Raw genomic sequence first — 23,388 nt, forward strand, 5'->3', positions numbered from 1 at the left:
ATCTGCTTAAGATCGAGATGCATACGAGACCACTGGAATACAGCAAACAAAATTCTCATTCATAAGAAAGGTAGCAAAGATAATATCAAAAACTACAGACCTATAAGTCTACTACCAATCATATACAAGATATTCACAAAGATCATCAACAACAGATTAACAAACGCATTAGATGTTGCTCAGCCGAGAGAGCAAGCTGACTTCAGAAGTGGTTTCAGTACCATGGATCATAACGCTTCGAGAACTAATGAGTAGAGCTAAAGAATATGCAATACCGCTAGCATTAACCTTTATAGATTTCGAGAAGGCTTTCGATTCTATATATCCCAAGAAAGTAAAGAAGCTTTGACCAACTAAGGCATTGACAAACCGTACATAGAAACTTTGGCTAATATATACAGACAAGCAAAAGCTAAGTTAAAAATTTATGAAAACTCTCAAAGCAATATCAACTATCTTTACTGCAACTCTACAACTCGACATCGTTGCAGCTAGCAATGAAGTTGGCCTAAAAATTAACTTGACAAAAACGAAAACTATATACAACGAGCTAGTGGATATCCAAGATGTAATAATAACCAACACTGCACTTGAAACAGTAGACGAGTATGTATAACTGGGACAATTAATACATAAATCTGGTTCCGTACTTCCAGAAATCAACAGAAGAATGAAACTGGCTTGGGCATCTATTGATAGAAATGCAGTTATATTCAAATCGAAGATGCCAATCCACTTGAAGAAAAAAGCATTCGACCAGTGTATACGCCAATCATGACATACGGCTGCGAAACTTGGACACTAAAGAAAGAGATAATAGCGAAACTTCATAGAATTAAATATTTAAAAAGAGACCAAGAAAACATCCAAATTTAAGATAGGACTATGACATAAGGAAACAAGACAGTACAACATGGCACAGAAAAGCGAATTTTAGACAATCATCGACAGAAATCAAGAATGACTATCTAAGAGGGGCTGCACCATAATCGGTAGAATATACTGAGAATGATGATGATAATGATGTATTTCGGATGATATAATTAGTCATAGAATATAATAGAGGTTTAAAGAGTTTCATTGTTGCAAAAATATTTTATAAGTGATATTTGTTTTTTTTAATTCGTTGTTAACTTATTAACTCATGACTTTTACTTTTGTAAAAAAAGATAAAATTCAATCACCATAATGAAAAATTTCCAATATTAAACTACATCCAGTTATTTTTAATATGTAACAGAATAATATATACTTATTTCAGTTAAACGTCCCACTCCAATGTCGGTTTTTGTACACGACGCTAGTGAACAAGTTAAGTACAAATCCACTCTAATACACGCCGCTTTGGCTAAAGCTAAACGAACGTTCCCAGAGAGTATTGCTGTAGATGACTGTAGAGATTTGAAGACCGAAGAAACGCCATTCTTGAGAACGCCAACAATATGTAGAAACGGGAAAAGGTAATTATAAGTATTGTATCTTCCTACCAAGTCATAGTCATCTTTGGACATTGTTCTCTGCAGTTTTATCTATGTCTTGAAGTATTTGAAACCGTGTTGGTCAGCAAATTGTTTGAGATCATCCGTCTATCTAAATTGCGGACTTATTTTTTTGCGCTTGTGATTCTTAGTATTACGTTTCCTAGATTTATTTAATCATATCTGTTCTCACCTTGTCTCAGGTAGGTACATCTAACGAATTTCCAATTCAGATTTGCTGCTTTTTATTCTTAATATTAACTATAGAAGCAACCTTGAGCAGTAGAGTTGCTTATTAGAATTGTGTGGAGTATGTATGGTCAAATAAGCAGAGGACCGGAGGAAGATAAAATAGAAGTGTTGAACGTTACCTGCAGTCATCATTTTTGACCTGAAGTAAATGCACTTATTTATTTCAAGAAATTTATGTAAATACTTTCCCTCCTCGTACATGTATGCATGGAAGACGATTGAAGTATCTGGTAAATGGAGTTTAATTTAAAGGTCTTGAGTCGGTGGTCACTACGGAGTATGTCTCTGTTTCAGTAAATTCGATTGATTATTTTTGTAGTTTGTGATGACATATGAGATAACTTTAATAATTGCTAAAACATAAAGACACTAGATGTGTCTTTGTGTTTTAATAATTGCTAAATCATAAAGACACTCGATGTGTCTTTGTGTTTTAAATCTTATTATGATTTAAATTTTTAGGGCCTTTACACCAGTGATAACTCCAAAAATCATCGACATGGATGATGAAGATTCAGCCTCTGCAAGTAAGAGAATACGAATAAGTCCAAGATCTGAAATTAAAAATCCACAGTCTCCAATTAAGAGAGTAGATATGCCGTTTACTTTGACACCAATTGTTAAAAGAAAAACGTCCTTACAACGCGATCTGTCTTCATCATACGACAATCTGAATTTGTGCACCCCTCAAAGTATTTTGAAGGTAAATTCATTAACCTTATTTATTATTTATGAATTAATTCTTTAACCTTATTATGATCAAGATTTAGAATTTTACGTTTTTGTCGCAAGCGACAATATCCCGATTTATGTGATTACTGCAGATGCAATTTACAATTATTATGGATTTTAGTACTGTAAATGTGTGTAGCTATTTTATTTATGAAATTTATAATATGAAAGTATTTTACCTATATAATTTTGCACACCAAAAGTGTGCAAAAATAAATTTTATTCGGATATCATAACAAGATTAAGTACTTCTTCTTCTTCCTATGCCGTCCCCATTAACGGAGGTTGGCGACCACATTTCTAAAAGTTTCTCTGTCTTTTGCAACGTAGAATAATTCGTCTACAGTCATGTTTGACCAGTCTCGAATATTTCGCAGCCATGACTTCCTCTTTCTACCTATTCCCTTTTTTCAATCGACTCTACCCTGCATGATGACCTGCAAAAGACTATATTTATCATTACTCAGTATGTGTCCAAGGTATGCAGTCTTGCGTACTTTTATTGTTCTCAACAATTTTTTGTCTCGACCCATCCTTCTCAGCACTTCCTCATTGGTGACCATGATAGTCCATGGAATTCTCAACATTCTCCGGTATATCCAAAGTTCAAAGGCTTCAAGCTTCTTAACTATTTGCGCTTTTAACGTCCATGTTTCTACCCCGTACAAGAGTTGGGACCAGATGTAACATTCAACAAACCTCAGTCTCAGCGCAGTATTCAGATTTTTGTCACAGAACAATTGCTTGAATTTTAAGAATGCTACCCTTGCCATTTCTATTCGTACCCTGATCTCTTGGTCTGGATCTAATTCTGTGTTGATGTAAGCTCCCAGATATTTATATTTTGTCACTATCTCTATTTGCTGTCCACCAAGGGTTAGTTGTTCATTATTTATTGGACTCCTTGATACTATCATAAATTTGGTCTTATCTGTGTTGATGTCAAGTCCCATTTATTGCATCTAGTAAAGTTTGTAGTTCTTCTATACTCTCAGCCATAATTACCGTGTCATCTGCATATCTCATGGTGTTTACGATTTCTCCACCAATTCTTATTCCCTCTATTCTTTCCCATAAGGCTTTTCTGAATATGACCTGTGAGTACACGTTAAAAAGCGTCGGAGACAAGACGCATCCTTGCCTGACCTCTCTCGCAATCGGTATATTATTTGTTTCTATATCGTTCACCTTTACTACTGCTTTCTGGTTCCAGACTATATAGCATTAATAAACTCAATGTCTTTTTTGTCTAAATTGATGTTTTTTAATTCATCTATTAACTTCATATGCTGCACTCGGTCAAAGGCCTTCCTAAAGTCTATGAAGCATACATATGCACTCTTGTTATATTCCCGAAATTTCTGCAAGAGTGCCGTCAACGCAAATAATGCCTCTCATGTACCCATGCCTCCTCTGAAGCCAAACTGCGTTTGATCTATCTGCTCCTCACATTTGTTATAAATTCGGTTTTGAACAATTTTAAAGAGAATCTTTAAAGGGTGGCACATGAGGCTTATCAATCTATAGTCATTACATGATTTGGGATTGTTTTTTTTTTGGTAGAGGTAAAAATATCGATTTAAGCCATTCCTCCGGGATGTCGCCCTCTACATATATGTGGTTGAGAATTCGGGTGAGTCTCTTTATATTACCATCATCTAAGGCTTTTAACAGTTCAACTGGAATTTGATCAGGACCCGGTGCTTTTCCTTGTTTTCCATTCTGTAGGGCATTCTTTACTTCTGAGGGTAAACGTTGTAGGTATTGTTCTTCTTGACCTATATCTTGTTCATGTTCCCTCTCGTCATGGGACATATGGAGTATATATTGTTCCCATACTTCCTTTATTTTACTCTTTTTAGTAAGTATTCCTCCATTATTATCTCTTGTTATGAGTGTTCTTCTTTGTCTGGTGTTGCCTGTAAGTTCTTTAATTTTTTTATGTAAGTTTGAGGTGTCACGTTTGTTGCTGAGTTCTTCCAGTTCCTGGTATTCCTTGTTCATCCATTCCTACTTAGCCTTTCTGATTTCATATTTGATTTTATTCTTGAAGGTTTTATATTTATTTTCATCTTTATTTATGTATTTTCTTTTTTCAGTTATTAGCTCAACTATTTCCGGTGTCATCCAGTCCTTTTAAGTGGGTTTCTCTTCTTCGCCTAGGACCTCTTTTCCCGCTTTTAATATGGCTTTTTTCATATCTGCTCATTCCACGCTTCCTTTAGTTAATTTATTTATCTCCGCGTTTAGTTGCTGTTTTCAGTTGTCGTCTTTTAGGTTTTTGACGTTTATTTTGGTGGTTTTAACTTTTTTCTCCGGTTTTCTGAGTTTAATGTTGACGTTTGCTAGTAATAGATTATGGTCTGTATCTGCATCTGCGCTTGGATAGGTTTTTGCACTTTGTACCCCATTACGAAACCTTTTGTTAATCATTATACAATCTATTTGGTTTCTGATTATATTGTTGGTGTTATCGTTTGGAGAAGTCCACGGGTATAATCTTCGTGAGGGTAGGTCGTAGTATGTATTTGGTATGACTAATTCTTTCTCCTGGCAGTACTGGACTAGTCTATCACCTCTTTCGTTTCTTTTATCTAACCCAAAATTTCCTACTATATTTCCAGTTTTTTCTCGACCGACTTTAGAATTAAAGTCGCCCATAATTATTTTTACCTCCTGCTTCTTTATATTTTTTGTTAACAGCTCTAAGTCCGCGTAGAATTTTTTAACCTCAGCATCATTGCTATCAAATGTTAAAGCGCACACTTGGATTAGATTTATGTTTAGAGGTTTAGCTTTCAGTTTTACGTTCGTTAAAGGGAATGAAATTTGTCACAAACTCTTTTAAATTATTGTTGATAATAATACCAACATCATGGCTGTGTTCTCCAGTGCTTTTGCCTGAGTAGAAAATAATATTATTATCCTTGGTGTAGTTTCCAGAATTTGGCCATGGAACTTGTGAAAGGCCCAATACTTGTATGTCTAATATCTCCATTTATATTCCACGTTGCTATGCGTTTTAAATCGCTTACATTAAATTTGTTTTTCCGCCCGGGGATTCTTCGCACCCCTGTCCTATTAAAGGGAGGCCGGGCACTCGGGACCACTGTTTGATTTACGTCCATTTGTGGTTGTTCTTGAGAATCGTTAGGGATCTTTAATGCAGTGGTTTCTCCTTGCCTTCTGCAACCTTATGTTGTTGATCTTGGTTCATCCGCCTTTGAGATCGATTTCTCAATCTTAGGACAAAAGAGTGGCCTCCCACTTACCAACTCATCCGCCTGAAGCCGTTGGTCAGTAAGTGGGGGTTTACTTATACCGGCAAACATTCGGTGATTTCGCAGTGTCACAACCGGTTAAATCATAATTACCGCCTGTGATTATTCAGTATCAGACCGGTAAAGAAATTTTCTCTATCGCTCCGTTCCTTTAATGACATAGCTGCTGCCCTATGCCATGCTCTCAGTTGATCCATGGGTGTTTATTTGGCAAAGCCTTATTCACACCTGCCCCACATATCTGTAGGAACTACTACCCATCCGAGTGTGTTTTCCAAGAAGTACTGAAGAGCCCCTACTCAATTCAGAACCTCTCCTTCTTGGAAACTACACCGGCACGGCATTAAGTACTTAATAAAAAATATTTCTATTCTGAAGTTGCTTAACACCATCTGATTGCCAAGACAGAAAAACTTTTTGACTTTTGTATGTGTTATACATAGGACTTTTCATCAGCCGCCATGTTTTTCGTACAAACAGATTTGACAATGACTTATATATATTATACGTCATACGTTTGTAAATTATTTATAAAGAAATATGTTTTATATAATAAAGAAATAACCTTGCTTATATAGAAATAAAGACTTTAGAAAATTTATAAAATAATATAAATGTATTGTCTTTATATTATTTAGAGCGTTTACCTAAAATGTTTGTTTACAAAATGTCTATTCGAAACAAATGTCTGACACTATTTTTTTATGAAAAGTCCTATAATCTCTTCACAACACTGACTTCGATTGTTTGTGCCCACAGGTACAAATTTTTGTGAGAATCTTATACTCTTCCTCCATTTTCTGGGAGAACCATTTGAATTGCAATAACAATAGGTTTTAGCATAATCATGATTTTCCGTTCTCATCTTCTGATTTTTCACATTTGTATATTTCAAATTGATATTGAATAATTGTGGCTTAATCCTATACAAACATATATTTAAATTGTAAAAATGTTTGTAAAATTGTTTAATGCTGTTGTCAATAACTAAAAAATCTTGATTCCACATTTTTATCGCTGTAACACCAATACATTGTCGATGTGATTTGTGTCGATATTTTATCGACACATTTTTCCTGCAAATTTGATTTGATTTAAAATATGATATATATGGGGATATGGAGTAGTTGGGTGTACTGTGACAACGTGGAAATGTCATTGATGACGAGCAATGAATTTAAATTTACACACATTTCAGGTGTGGGTATCTATATTTTTATTTACAGGGTGCATAAAATGGGCATTTAAAAATATTTGTTTCCATTAGGTAAGGTACTATTTCGGTATTTACTTTATATGTCTTTTCAGTTGTTTTTTTTCTATAAAAGTGACTATTATTTTTATTGCAATAAAATTAATTTTAAATAGGGTAAATCCTTTTTGTAAAATAAGGTAAAGTTTTAGAAATCTATAATGTAAGGGTAAATCGTTAGTTATCATCAACTTGTTAGAAATCACTAATGCTATGGTTATGGTTAATTGATAAAAACAATAATGAAAGCAATGGAACGAGATTATAAGGAGGTTGCAGTGTGGTTGCAAGTGCAGTATGCTAATACATTTTTTTTTATTGTTACATTGCATGTTTACAATCTACACTATACACAGAGTAATAAGTAAATAGTCTCTAAGTAAATTAACGTGAGTTAGGTACCTTCCAGTGACGGTTCTCTAAGTATTATTGCAGTAGGTCTTCTGGCCATACCCTCTTCAATCTTCTTTCGGCAAGTGGTTGGGTGAATAAATTATATATCAGTTTATATTGTTATGCTAAGACAATTGAAGTTCAAATGGGCAAAACATGATAGAAAAGCAACTATGGTTAATACTGTGGAAATTGTTTATTGGATACGGAGATACCTCAGAACCAATTTTAAATTATATTTAGAAGATAAACCAATATTTTATTTGGACGAAACTTGGGAGAATAAAGGTTACACAGTGGGTAAATTGTGGCAGGACACAAACGTTCAATCTTCACGACAGGCTTTTTTTGGAAGGATTATCTACAGGATTAAGTGTTCCTTCCGGTAAGGAACTACGCTTAATAATAACAGATGTTGGAAGTGATAACGTTTTCTTAGTAGGTGGTTCTTTAATATTTCAATCTAAAAAGAAAGCAGGAGGCTAATCCCATTAAATGGCTAACAAACAAAGACATTAGTTTTTCAGAAAAATCTGTAAAAATTGAATTGCTACAATTTGTAAAATTCAATATCCAGTACGTTATGCAGTGGATGCAAAAACACATGATATCGATGTCGTGCGCCTTCCTCCCTACCACTGCCAACTAAACTCTATTGAACTGATATGGGAACAAGTTAAAAGTTATATAGCTCGACATTTTTTTCTAATGGCAATGAGGTGGTAAATCTTCTAAAGACCGTACCAGGCCCTGTCCCTTTAAGAGTGGAAGGGTCCATCCACACGATTTTCTTCCAGAGGAGTCGTGCTCACAAATGCACCCATAGCTCCCTGCCTACCAACTAAAGTCCACCCTCTCGTTCGGACTACTCATGCGGTAGGCCCTATTTTGACCGAAACTTTCAATTTCAAACTAACAAGTGTAGACCAGGGAAATAAACAAAAAAAGTACCCTGTTTGTGACACTGAACCGGTCAGACATAAACCTTTACTAATGTAAACAGAGAAAAAATTATATCAGTGATATATATTTCAGCTATCATCAACTTGTGTCTACACATCTATGACATCTATAACGGTAGATGTAAACACTAGCCCAGGGAAATAAGCTTTTTTTCGTGACACTCGTTCGGCCAGGCAACCGACAGTTGTTTTAAGTAGTATGGACCTCTACAAAAACAAACAAATTTGAGAAGTGAAGAAACTTATAAGTCATATAAAAACCTTCAAAATGGCGTTTTCTAAACTTCCTATCCTTATTTGTGGCTTAGAAAGTTGCAAAATAAGTCAAAAATTCCGTTTTTTTTATAAATGTTAATAACTTTTTTTTTTAATAAAAAGCTTTATATTACGTACAATGTTGGGTCTTGTGGTGCTTAAAATAAGAATAAAATTTCAAATCGATCGGTCAGAGTTTAAAAGTTATTTAATTTGTTTATCCCAAATTAAATTATTCTGCAACAATATAAGTTAGAAAATTAAATAGAAATATTAAAGATACGGATAGATTCTAAAAGAAGAAGATTTATTATACATGTACAAAAATATCGAATATTTTGGAATTTTCCAATTTTTTTTGTAGTCACATTATTTCAAAATAATTTTAGATTACTGATAATACTCATATAGTAGGCTGATGTACTCAACTGGTTTAAAACATTTTAATGTTTATTTTGACGTTTATTCAGCAGTTAGTGTCATTCGTACATTTTATCATAAAAATCCTTCTTCACGTAAAGGAAAAATCATACTAATTCGATTATTTTTGGTTTAATTTATTAAGTTTAATTAAATATTGTTTTGATTTAACTAAGTTTAAAACAAGTATACCACCAATTCGGCACTACGATGAAGTACAAGTAGCACATATTATAATTTTGTACGAGGAAGGATATGCACAAAAAGGTATCGCACGACGTCTCAGCTGAACTGAATTTATAGTTTCAAATACTCTAAAAAGGTACGGCGAAACAGGAAATTTTGTACGAAGGCCTGGTCAACGACGTCCAAGGTGCCCACTGCAATTGATGACCGTTTTTGGTTCTTAATTCTACACGAAATCGTTCATTGACATCGATGCACGTCAGAAATGAGCTATTAAATGTTAGACAAGTTAATGTGAATTCCAAAGTTCCACGTCTTCTCCAAAATCATAAAGCTCGTCGTTTGGAATTTGCAAGAACACATATTTAGTGGAATATCGACAACTGGAAAAACGTTCTTTTAGAAGAGTTATAGAAGAGTTGAAGAACGATTCGCCAGCTGCAGTCTCGCCCAGACCGTTAGTTTTGGAGTTGATGGCATAATTCTTTGGGAAGGTGTTAGTTGGGTGGTACTTACCGCACTTGTGGAAGTGATTGGACGGATGACTGGTGATTCTTACGTTTAAAACATCCTACAAGATCATGTTTTGTCATATGTTGTTTACATTGGATATGAAAGATTCACGTTATTGCACGATAATGCTCGACCACATGCTGCTGCCATAGTGAGTAATTATCTTGATGAGGTCCAAATTCGAAGATTGGATTGGCCACCGTCCAGCCCGGATTTAAATCCAATAGAGCACATGTGGGATCACCTAAAACTCAGTATACGACACAGAAATCCCGTTCCAAATACGATGGAGCAGCTTCGGCTTGCTGCACAGGATGAATGGAATTCAATTTCCCAAGGATACGTCCAAAATTTACTTGCAAGCATGCTGAGAAAGATGCAAGCAGTAAAAAGAGCTAAAGGGGGGAATACTCGTTACTGATCATGCACTTCTTTTAGTTTAAACCAGTTGCTCAAGCAATTTAAATTATCATTTAAGTTTAGAGTAAAATAACCTTATTTACCTAATATTAAACATTAATTTTTTCACAATTTTCACCGCATAGAAACTTAAAATTGTTCATTAAACATTGTTAAAATAAACTCTATTTTACAATAAACGACTTGCTTGACCAGAATTTATTTTGAAAAAACAAAAATTTGCAAATTTCGAAATATTCGATATTTTTGTCCATGAGTGTATTAATATTATTAAAAAAAAATGAGGAAAAATAATTTTAAATATTGAAAAATAATTTTATCAAAAACATGTCAATTTTTTGCTTATAAACGAATAGAATAACTTTTTAACCATTGACTATAAAAACTGATTTTTTCATAATTTGATAGCCTGAATTATTTTACAAATTTAAAAGGAAAAAAGTTGACCTAGGACACTTTGGGACGAAGTTAGTGCGTTTTTTTATAAATTGATATCAACTTTGTTTATAACAATTAAGAGACCTTATTAGGGTCATCTGAAAGAAAATACTTTAAGGTTTTAACGTGAAAAATTTGACAAAGATTGCATTTTACTTGAATCGTTCACCAAGCTTCAAAATTTTCGTCCTTAAAATTGGTCGGATGTTAACTGTATCTCTATTTCTTGTTTATATATATTTAAACGTTTCTTTTTTAATTTGTATGTACTTTTTGCGTACATTAGGAATATGTATTATTTAAATAATTAGGCTGTTAAATAAACCATCTAATTTGTTTAAACAATTTTTTTTCAGTTTTTATTTTTTTTAGGAATATTTGAGCTAATTTTTATTGTAAAAAATAAATATTTATGATTAATATATATTCTTCTTTAATAAACTTTGTAAATATTTTATTTATAATAGATTTTATAAAAAAAACAAATTATCCTATTCAATTATTTCTAAAAATATTATTGGTCTATGTGATGCTTGGAAAATAAATAATCCCAGATAAACTAGGTTTTATTTCTTGCCAAGCATGCTACGCGTGTGGCTTTTGTCGAAAAAGCTCGATTTCATACCCACATGCTGAAACTTGTTTTAATCGATATTATGATGCCAATATGCTATGCTCAAAAGTTTTTCGAAAATTTATGTATAACAATTTTTTTTAATAATTTGAGAGTTATTTCCGGACGAAATAACAAAAAAACAAAAAATAGAAAATGAAAGCTTAAGTCAATTCGTTTAAAAATGCTCAATTTCATTTTGATGTTATATTGCAAAAGTCAGTTTAAAATATACATAAACAAGTTGATATACTGTTGCGTTTTGGAATATATTGACTTGATGAACGTCCAAACTTTAACGTTTGAAACACATTTCTTACCACAATTTTAATCTTATTTTAATCGGAAGAATATGATGCTGCAATATTACAGTAAAAAGTTTACCCAAAGTATACCACGGGTACTTGCTTAATATATAAAAAAAAAGAATAAAGAGTTCAAACACAAATTTTTTGTTTGTTGCAAAAATAAACAGCTTCCCGTGGTAACCTTTGGGTTAACTTTTTACTGTAATGTAAGATTCAGGTTATATGTAAAAAATAAACAATGTGTTTTGAACGTTAAAGTTTAGATGCTTGTCAAGTCTATATATCCCGCAACGGTATATGAATTTGTTCATAAATATTTTAAACTGACTTATGCTATATCAAATCAAAATGGACTTGCGCATTTTGAACGTTGCGTTTTTTAAATTTGATGTATAACCTATTGAAAAATGGCCTCGAAAAACGTTAAAATCGGCATTTTTAATTGTTTATTTGCATTTTAAGTTTAAAGTAGGTATTTTACGGAAAAATTACAAGAATAACGTCTTAGAATAATTCAAATTATTAAAAGAAAGCAATTGTGAAGAAAAAAATATATTTTTTTATAATTTGTTTAAAAAGTGTTAAGTAAATAAATACTAATAAATAAATAAATATTTATCAAGTTTATTGGAGAAGTATATATGAATCATAAATATTTATTTTTTACAATAAAAGTTACCTCAAATATTCCTAAAAAAAAATTAAAACAAAAAAAAATTGTTTAAACAAATTAGATGGTTTATTTAACAACCTAATTATTTAAATAATACATATTCGTAATGCACGCAAACAGTAAATACAAATTAAAAAAAGAAACGTCGAAATCTATAAACAAGAAACAGAGATCCAACTAACAGCTCCTTCCCCCTCCTGCGCTCTCGCTAGTTTCAAAGCCGACCAATTTTGACGACCACAATTTTGAAGCTTCTGTGAACGATTGCATTAAAATGCTATCTTTTTCGAATTTTTCTCATTAAAGTTTTAAAGTTTGTTCTTTCAGATGACCCTAATAAGATCTCTTAATTGTTATAATCAAAGCTGCTATCAATTTATAAAAAAGGCACTAACTTCGTCCCAAAGTGTCCTAGGGTGTCCTGTCAAAATATGAAAAAATCAGTTTTTTGCAGTCAATGGTTAAAAAGTTATTCTAATTGTTTATAAGCAAAAAGTTGACATGTTTTTGCCAAATTATTTTGCAATACTTTTCCTCATTTTTTTTTTTTTAAATAATATTAATAGAATAAATCTTTTTCTTTTAGAATCTATCCGTATATTTAATATTTCTAGCTAATTTTCTGACTTATATTGTTGCAAAACAATTTAATATGGGATAAACAAATTAAATAACTTTTAAACTCTTTGATCGATCGGTTTGAAATTTTAATCTTTTTTTAAGCATCACAAGACCCAACATAGTGTGTAATATAAAGCTTATAAGTTTATTTATAAAAAAGTTATTAACATTTATAAAAAACCGAAATGTTTGACTTATTTTGCAACTTTCTAAGCAACACATAAATAAGTTACAGTCCTTTGAAATGTGATGTTACAGGAGGATGCTTAGAATAGCATGGACACAGAAGAAAACTAACACAGAAGTATTGCGAAAAATGGGCAAAGAATGCGAAATAATGAAACACAATAAAAATAAGAAAGTTACAATATCTGGGACACGTAATGAGGGGACAGTGATATGAACTGCTAAGGCTGATAATACAGGAAAAAATAAGAGGAGGAAGGAGTATAGGAAGAAGGGAGTGTCATGGTTAAAGAATTTAAGGGACTGGTTTAAATGCAGTTCTATAGAACTCTTCAGAACAGCAGTAGATAGAGTAAAGATAGTTATGATGATATCCAACCTCCGATCGGGAGACGGCACTTAAAGAAGAAGAAGCAATAAATAAGGATAGGAACGTTTAGAAAACGCCGTTTTTAAGGCTTTTGTATGACTTATAAGTTTCTTCGCTTCTCAAATTTGTTTCAAACGCTTTACTTTTTGCTGATATACGAAAAAAGCGAAACTTTACCGTTTCTTAACCTTAATTTGTTAATAATTAATTAAGTCCAAAAATTTGACTGCAGGAAACATATAGGTTCTTTTTCTAGAGGTCCATACTACTAAAAACAACTGCCGGTTGTTTTCCGACAGCTTATTTCCCTGGGCTAGTGTTTACATCTATCGTTATTGATGTCATAAATGTGTAGACACAAGTTGCTGATAGTTGAAATATATATCGCTGATATAAATTTTTCTCTGTTCACATTAGTAAAGGTTTATGTCTGACGCAAAAACGCATGATATAAGTGTCAGATCTAAACGTAGCTTTAAAATTTCAAACCACATTCTATCAACCTTGAAAATAATGTATCATTACAAAACAACGGAACTGAAAGCCTACATTCCTTGATAGAAACAAGATAGTCAAATAAAGAATTCACGTTATACTTTCTGGTGTATTCTCGCGAAATATTTAATAAAAAAATCCGTCACTTGAGCTACTTTTGTATAACAACTTTGATCATTCAATGTAGACCCTGACAGATCCCGTCATACATATGCGTACAATTGGCACAAAATAGGTATATGATGGCTTTGTCAATTAATTTACTAAAGAAACTAAAGCTTTATTTTTATATATTTTTTATTTTTAGGTTAGACATCTTGTGCAAAAAAGAGACAGCGTTTCAGATGATACACTTCAGAATGAAGATAAGGTCAGTGAAAATCATGGTGGCCGATTATTAGAAGTAAGTCCTTTCTTCTCTTTAATTAGGATTTGCCTTATAATTTTGCTATAACAACACCATTAAGGTCTTTTATCAGCAATTTCCTTGGCAATTTTCTCCGGATCCATTTTCTCCATATGATGTCTTGAAAGCCCGCTGCTTGATTTTTCCTAAATATTCTACCTACAATTTGTTTCCGTTAATATCGCTCTTTAATTCATCTCGAAGTGAAACAGCGAACCATATTCAGCACTAATGTTAAACGGCCAACGGAAGTCATTCCAAATATTAGCTTGATACTTGTTCTTCTTTTTTCTTCTTGTATGTAGGCTTTAAAGCCTGTTTCTTCTTCAATATTAGCCTCCTAAGTTGTTTAAATTATAGCACCATTTTTTTCTTGGTCTGCCAATACTTCTTCGTTCATTTGGTGACTTATCTCGTGCTATTCGTACTATCCTATCCTCTGCCATTCTACTAATGTGTTCGTTCCACTCCTGTTTCCGTTTTGTCACCGATCCATTTATGTCTTCTATATTGCATGCTCTTCTTATGTTTTCGCTTCTCTCCCTATCCAACACACTTTTCTCTGATATTCGTCGGAGTATTTTCATCTTTGTTGTTTCTAGTAGTCGTCTCGTTTTGAGATGTGTCACCGATATAAAGCTTGATATGCGAGACGATTTTTTTGCTTCTCATTTTGGAGATTCCCGACCAGCATGGCAACTCTAACTTTAGACACTGCCGCAAGAAATACTTCCAGTGACGACATGATTAAGACAACGCAGATTACCAACTAGGAATATCTACGGTGTCCTTACTTCTTCGGCACATGATTTTACCTTGCATTGCTAGTTGTAGTATCTCATATTTATTTCCCAACAACTCTAGCTTCCTTTTCTTCACATAAACTTTAGTTTTCATTCCTTTTCCTATTCACTAATGGATTTTCATCCATTCTGTTTATATGCTGTTTCTATTTTGTTCTGTATTTTATGCAAAATTTGCATGAAGCTCAAACAATTTTAGGAGTTTACATCGTATTTCAACGAATTCAACCATTTTACCAGATGTCACGATTTCAATAGCGGGTTTAACCCCACTGATTGTTATCTCTGAAGATTCCTCATAACTCCTCATTTACGCGATTCTTAAAATTATCTGGTTTTTGGACATCGAAGGTTTGCAACCAATAACGCGAGTTAAAATAAAATAAACAAATACCAGTACAAAAGTAGTAATCGAATAAATGATACGGTATAAATAATGTGCAAAAATGTATCTATTTTTAATTAAAAGTATTAAATAAAATAAAACGCTACCAGGAGCATATTGAATGAAATGTATGGCCTTATCGATGTTGATCATACATCTTGGACCTAGTCTAATTAGGCCTTAATTTCCAAGAATTTGTACAGTTGTCCGATTATACTCTTGATGTGCTGAGGCTACTCCACGCGGGATAAGCAACCAATCAGGATACGATACAATGCTGATACAACCAATGTTTTCTTTATCGACTTTGTCGTAATAAGAAATGAATATCTTTGAATATTTGCTTGACGAAGCATCTTCTTCTTGAAGTGCCGTCTTCGGTCCGAAGGTTGGAAATTATTAAGACTATACTCACTTTCGAGACTGTAGCTCTAAACAGATGATTAGTGGTGTTGTTTAACCATACTCGCAGATTGTTCACCCTTTCCTTGCGTTATAAATTGACATTTTTCTTATCATGTTTCTAAGGTAGAGCAGTTTACTGTTTTTAATACTCAAAACTACTTCCTTTTTTGTTCGTTCTTTTAAACTTAAAATCTAAACAATATTATGTCATTAAAATTTCAAATAAGATTTTATATGTATACCAAAGGTTTTTAAACCATTTTGTAAGTGGATTTTTGCGAATGTTTAAGTTCTAAGGATGATCTGATAAGACTCAAAACATTTTAAAAATTGTTGTAATATATTTAGATATTTTCATGATTTATTGGTGTATTGATTTAATTACACAAAAAAACTTACACATCTTTGTAAGTTTTTTTTTAAATATAGTATACACACAACCACTTAGAAGAGAATTATGTATAATTTACTATTACAAATTGTGTATTTTGAGAACAATTTTAGAAGTGGAAATCAAAACATCAAAATAAACGTATTTTAAACTGAAATTGTGGTTAAGTCCCGTTAAAGATAGTAAGTAATAAAATATTAATAATATTAGTAATTTATTGTAACACCCCATTAGTCTGTAATTTAGAAGAAATAATTTTTTTGCAATTTTTTATTGATTATTACTGTTATAACCATTTATTCTTAATTTATTGTTTCCGTTTTTTTTATATCATGTTTTAGCTCTCAAACGTTTTGACAACTGATCTGACATTTTGGTTACAAATTTAACTTAAAGAAAATATTAATATTCAGCTTTGAATTTAAAACTTTTATTTAGGTAATTTGACTGCTTTTAGATGTAATGAAGAATATCCAAATTATTTGAAAATAATATGAAATTCATGTTTATTTGGGATAGGGTTACTAGTCAAAACTATATATAATTCTATAGATATGATTATGGACATCATTATGCTATTAAATTGTACATTTTTAGAATACAAGTTTGCGTTTAGAATCAAGAAGCTCTCTACCTCGTACGCCCAAGAGACAACATGTACAATTTGATGAAGCAACACAGTTTACTACATCTGTAAGCGATGAATCTAAACTGGAAAGTTCCTCAGTAGGCAATCGTAGTAATTTGAGGTCTTCAATGTCCTCTAAGGATATTAGCTCCATTTTGTCTTCAAGTGTCCATGACGAACTTAGCGATGATGTTTTTTATTCCCCTAATAACTCTGGTAATAGCAATATAGACGAAAAAGCAGATGAAGAAGAAATAGAAACAGTGCACACAGAAACAGATCAGCGAAGGGTATCGGTAGACAGTGAAGAGTCTGTTGAGGAAAAGAAGGAACAGCCTGAGAAAGAAACTGATATTCTAAAAGGAATTTCGACCCCCGAAATAAAAGTGACAAGTGCATCGCCCAGGGCTAGAAGAAGCTATAAACGTAAGTTATAAATAATTTTTTATCTTTTTTAATTATTTTTAAAGGTTATCTTGGTAAAATAATTGAGTTGGTTTCAAACAGAACTTACATAGTGTTGGGACCAGTTTTTATGAATGCCGTTTAGGTGTAGCAAATATTTTCGCAGTAATTTTATTAGTAGCAATAGAGATGTGTTGTTTTTGTATTTGAAATGCTTTTCAGTACTAAGCAGTTATGTATTTTAGTTAACCATTATGCATGTCATTGGTTAATGTTGAAAACAAATTTTAAATTGAAAATTTAGCATAGTTAGTACTATCCTAGCATCATTGTGGTACATCGTTGAATTTGGGATAAAAACCCTTTCATCGGCTAACTTTCGTCCCCCTGATCCATTAAATTTTTTTCATTGTGATGCCATTACAGCGCCTGTGATGCCGTCATAGATTACAGTAACCCTTAAATGATAGTTTTGTAGACCTAATTGACATTTCCAAATTTTTGGTTAAACATATTCATTACATCCTCAATTACAGACTATTAAAAACATCTTGGAACACCCTGTATATTGCACTATGCCCTGCAAGGAGCACCTTGCAGGGCATAGTGCATGAGGCCAATCCTAACAAATTACGGTGTGGACCTTTACCTTGAACTAGATTTATGCGTCTGTTTAAGTAGAGGTTCTTACAAACACTTATCAATCCTTATTTATGAAACTGGCACTTACTTGGAATAAATTCATCTTCAACAAATGTACAAAACATACATAACAAACACAGAATATACCATGGACGTATAAACACAGTTATACGTCCATGGAATATACAAACAACAAAACTTTATTTTAAAGCAATTTAATCAACAATACATAAACATTAAAAAAAACAATAAATTCTTGAAATAACAAATTGAAACTATTTGTTGTAAAGTCAATAGCATAAAAAATTTCAATGTAAAGCGAATAACGTTGTAAATTATTTTTATTTATTTATGTTCTGCAAGGTTCAATTCGCTGGGGCATGCTCCTAAATAAATAGTCAACATTTTGTTGTGGAAGGTTATTCGTTGTTCTATTCTTCAAGAGCAGCTTATACCAGCTGTTCGAGGTTTTGTGGATTATTCTGGTGAGCTTTAATTCTTCTTTTAATTATATCTCACAAATACTCTATAGGGTTAAGGTCGGGTGAGCAAGCAGGCCACGCCAGAACAGTAATATCTTCTGCTTCAACGAAGTCTGTAATCACTCCTCTGGTATGTGCGGAAGTGCGTTATCATGCATAAAAATTAAATTTTCTCCCATTGCACCTCTCCAGAGCGTAACTACAGGTTCTAGAACCAAATCAACATACCTACGAGCTGTTAGTTGGTTGGTTGGAAATTAAAGGAGTTTCTTCGTCGATCATAATGCCTCCCCAGCACATGGAACTTGCTCTTTTATATATGTGAATAGATCTGGCAGTTTTCGCTCGCCCTCTGATTCGTCGGTCATCTGATTTTACACAAATCCTGGTTTCGTCTGAAAACAGCACATTTTGCCAATTTCCAATGTGTCAGTTTCGGTGTTACAGACACCAATTTAGGCGATCAATCTTGTGCTGCCTGGATAACTCGTAAACCCGTAACTGTCTACTGCTGTATAGTCCTCAGACACGAAATCTTTTTCTTATCGTTTCAACTGAAATATTTACACCTGTAGCTTGCCTTTGGAGCTACGGATGAGAAATTGTTGTATTTAAAATTATTGAAATTGTACTGTAGTAGAAAAAAGAACATTTATATTGGTATTTATCAACAGTTTATATCAATCAATTATTTAATTTTTTATGGCCAAAAGATGATATTAAATATTGTTGTAGGTTCAGTGGAACTAACGCCAACAAGGTCTAGTCCAAGATTATCAAAATTACAAGTAACACAGAAGGACCCAAGTATTAGTGAGTCACAAACTCAAAAAGAAATTGAAGCAGATACTACGTCCGACGAACTTTTGTCACCCAGACCAACGAGAGCAGGTTCCAAATTAAAAGGAAGAAAGTCATTGAGTAGACAAGTTCTGGAAAATAATACATTTTCTAAAATCTACTCTCCTTCGACAAAAGAAAATATTGTTTCTGAAGAACGTTCTTATTTCAAATCAGAGAGAACCTCAATCACTGAAAAATCTTTAATAGAATCAAAAACTACTACTATGGAAACGAATACCTCTGTGGTCGAAACCGAAGAAAAAGCTTCACCCTTTAAAGTTATATCGGATACTCTTAAAACTCATACATCTAGCAGTTCTGTTACTAAAACACAAAATTTGGAAAAAGAGCTGGATTCAGATTCGTCTTTAGGTTCTGACTTGAGTTATCGTTACGAAGAGCAAGAACCCAGCATGAAATTATCTGATTCTTTACAAGAATATATCGATTTTCTGATGGCAAGTGGAAAAAAATTACGCGAGAGCGAACACTTAAAAAAAGACAAAATCGAGTTATCTCAAACTCAACTAACTTTTGACTCGGATAAGGAAGTTATAACGGAAGACGAAGAGATTACTTCAGATGGCGAAAGTGAACAATTGAAACAAACAGAAAACTTATCTAGAAGTCAACTTAATTTTGATAACGACAAAAGAGAAATAACTGAAGACGACGACTATTCATCTGATGATGATGTAGTAGAAACCAGAGAAAGGATGCCGGAAATTAGGCAGTTCAAAGACAGAAGTGAATCGCCAAAATCTCAACTACGCAGTGACAAAGATAAAGAGGAAAGTGGAGAAGACGTAGAAGTAATTTCATCAGACGATGAAATTCAAAAGAATATAGAACCATCCGAAAAAATTACTTATCAAGACCTTCATCCCTTAAATGAAGGGTTTTATGATGATATCGAACAAAAAAACACTGACATACCAGAGTCATCAGATACAACTCTTTATGTACCAAAGAAGTTGTACGCAGAGCAATCCAGCGGAGAAAGTGAGTGTTTTGACGAACAAGAACGTACTTATAATGAATTAGAAGCCAACATATTTGGTTATACTGGATTTGAAGATACTGTGTTCCGAAAATCAAATAGAAGCGGCACGTTTACAGGTATTTATAACTTCTTTATCTTTATTTAAATAAATTTAATTGTAATAAATTAGATGATCAATTTTTCTGACAAACAGTTTTTGGTAGACACCATTGCACCACCCTTAATTTGCACAGAATAATACAGGAAATCGCTTAAGAAAAATACTTTCTACCAGGTGTGATATCCAAGCCTATTATTCAAAAATATCTTATCCAGTATTTATAATTTACTGCCGAAATCATATTTAGCAAATAGGAACTTCTCCGTTATAGAAAATAAATTTCTAGCAAAACACCACCCAATCGAATTAAGGATACATGGAAGTGTATTTGGGGCTTTAGTGTACCTTATTTTCACGCAGACAAATGATACAATCACTGGAGAACAAAAGTTAATCAAGCCAAATTTGTGCAAGTCATATTCACGATTCGTAAGATCACAGGCGCGTCCGTAAAAGTCAACAATGTAACCATACTTTTAGATCAACATTGTTTAATATTATTGCCCTGACAAACCATGTAGTCATAATCGGTCTAGTACACCTCCTCTATGGATGGATTTATATCTAAACTAAAATGATCAAACCTTACCAAACCTAGTCTGCCCTTTTTTTACCCTAACCTAGGGCAACCAAATAGACCTAACCAAACCTTACCAAACTTCATCCAGTCGCCTAAAACCGCTCGCATATACCACATCATTTGTGTGATAGATAAAAACTCATTGTCAATATTGTTTTACCCAAAAGTCGGATCACAAAAGCTACTTCCAGATTCGTAATCAGTATCATCAAATTGACCAGAAAATGCACTTTTAAATAAAAATTAACTTACTTAAAAATATATAAAAATTTGTTTCTTAACTTTCAGATGAAACTACGGCTGTTAAAGAAGAAGAAATTGTCCTTATATCTAGTGATAGTGAAAATGATAAGGATTCGAACAGTCGTAGTAGTTATAATTCAGCTTATACAAAGTCCACTGAAAAATGTCCCGAAGATTATACTAGTTCCGATGCATCCCAAGGTACAGATGGCAATAATATTAACATACATTACGAGGTTCAAGAAGATGTCAATGATGAAGATAGCAACGAAAAAGAAGAGAATAGAGTTACAATTGAAGAACAAGAAGATAATGATTTTGATCAAATTGATGAAAATGAAGATGATCAGGTTAATAAGGGTAGGGTATAATATAAATTTTAGTTTTATGTAAAACTGTATATATCTTTTACAGGTTGTTTAATGATTGTTGAAGAAGTAGAAAGTAACTCCGCAGAAAACTTAGAGGAATGTAATACTCAAAGTTCCTTTACCGAAATTGTTGATACTGAAGAAATAGAACAAGTAGAAATACCTATAAATGAAACTTCGCATATTGATCCACTATCAAACATTGGAAATGAAGAAGCTGATAATGAAACAAAATCAGTTTTTGAAATGAATGTGTATAACGAGAATGAATCTTCAAATCAAGATCCAATGTTAAACACAGAAACCAGTAATATATTAGGGCATGATTCTGAATCAGACGAATCAATTAACAAAGAAATTAATGAATTTCTAGAAGAACTAGAAAAACCAGATCAAATAATAGTTAATGAAACAACTAAGCTATTAGACAATATTGCAAAAGAAAATGTACTCATTGAAAAAAGTAAAGAGAATCAGGATGTAGAAATAAACCCTCTAACAGACGAAGAAGACAACAACGTAACAGAAGAAGATCCTGGAGAGATAAATGAACCAAGTACAGTAGTAGTTCCCCAAAAAAGTAAATCTAAAATAGATCAATCTACTAATACAACTTTTGTAACTAAAGGCAAAACTTTCAGTATTTCGAAAAAGAAAGAAGAAAATATAGACCAATTTACAAATGCTTCCAAATTAGAGAGCGGCAAAAGTAAAAATACCTCGAAAAAAACTAAAAAATCTGAGAAGAAAACAAACGTACAAACAGACACAGCTATTGCATTACCAAATATATTTGACGATGTAGATTCTGAATTTGCGAAGATTATTGGTGATGATCCGTTTGTTTCTTCGGATACCACAGAAGGTAAGTAGTCAGAATGTTGTATTCTATTGTATGAATACGCGTGTATAGGTTTAATATTTTGTCAAAGGTATAACTAGATTATGAAAAGCAGTGTTTCAGACTAAGTATATTTTCTGTAGACGTCATATTCAACTTTCTGTGAACACCTGTGTCTTAAAAATTTGTCGAGAACAAACTGGCAGATTAAAAGCTATGAAAAATTGAAATTTTACAGATACTGTTAGAAAATCTCAACAATATTATTATTATTTGTCCCTTACTTCAGTGTTACAATTGGTTTTACTGACATTTCTGGTTATTGATGTCAAAAGTGTGTTATTGTCGTGTTTGCGTCAATGCTTGGCCATTTCAAGATGTCTCTGAGTGCAAAAATTGTTACATCTATTGTTGCTCTTTAGGACGGAAAAAGCCAAGTTTACGTAGTTAACAGATCTGAAATTTCACGCAGTAGAAGTACAACGTATCTTTGCTTGTTTTATAGGGACAGGAGCTCACACTCGTCCTGGAACAGGTTCCTAGAGAAGAACTACTGATCGGGACGACCGTTTTATACTGTCTTCAGTACTAAAAAAATCATCATTTAACTGCTATATAGGTTAGAAACAGTCTTCAGCATGTCAGAAACGTAAATGAGTATAATCTGAATGTTCGAAAACCCGCTACAGGACTTTTCGAGAGGGTTAAGTTATGAGGTGGGTTGTTAGATCTTCTGAGTCTCGTACAGAATTGAGTTGTCCCTAGGGGACCCCTGACCGCTGATATGTACAGCTGCGGTCATTGAATATTTTACACCTTTACATATCTAGTAGTGGATTTTTTGAATTTTTACCTTGTTAAAATGTACATTTTAAGTCAAAGTAACGTTATCAGTGGCGGACCCGGACAGAATCTTCTTCTTCAAGTGCCATCTCCGCGGCGGAGGTCGGCAATCATCATAGCTATTCGAACTTTTGAGACGGCTGCTCTGAAAAGTTCATTTGATGTACAT

At 32.9% G+C, this 23,388-nt stretch overlaps 1 protein-coding gene across 2 annotated transcripts in view; it reads left to right on the plus strand.

The window, feature by feature from the left end:
- The window catches only part of Elys (AT hook containing transcription factor 1 homolog), a 90,677-nt gene that overhangs the window by 45,447 nt on the left and 21,842 nt on the right, over positions 1 to 23,388 (plus strand). For both annotated transcript variants that reach the window (XM_072545961.1, XM_072545970.1), the window contains exons 8-14: positions 1,262 to 1,460; positions 2,193 to 2,433; positions 14,156 to 14,251; positions 16,836 to 17,292; positions 19,131 to 20,357; positions 21,210 to 21,524; positions 21,579 to 22,400. In XM_072545961.1, coding sequence (XP_072402062.1) covers positions 1,262 to 1,460; positions 2,193 to 2,433; positions 14,156 to 14,251; positions 16,836 to 17,292; positions 19,131 to 20,357; positions 21,210 to 21,524; positions 21,579 to 22,400 — 3,357 coding nt within the window. The remainder of the gene's footprint in view (positions 1 to 1,261; positions 1,461 to 2,192; positions 2,434 to 14,155; positions 14,252 to 16,835; positions 17,293 to 19,130; positions 20,358 to 21,209; positions 21,525 to 21,578; positions 22,401 to 23,388) is intronic.

The sequence above is a fragment of the Diabrotica undecimpunctata genome, chromosome 1, assembly GCF_040954645.1.
Source record: "Diabrotica undecimpunctata isolate CICGRU chromosome 1, icDiaUnde3, whole genome shotgun sequence".
NCBI lineage: Eukaryota > Metazoa > Arthropoda > Insecta > Coleoptera > Chrysomelidae > Diabrotica > Diabrotica undecimpunctata.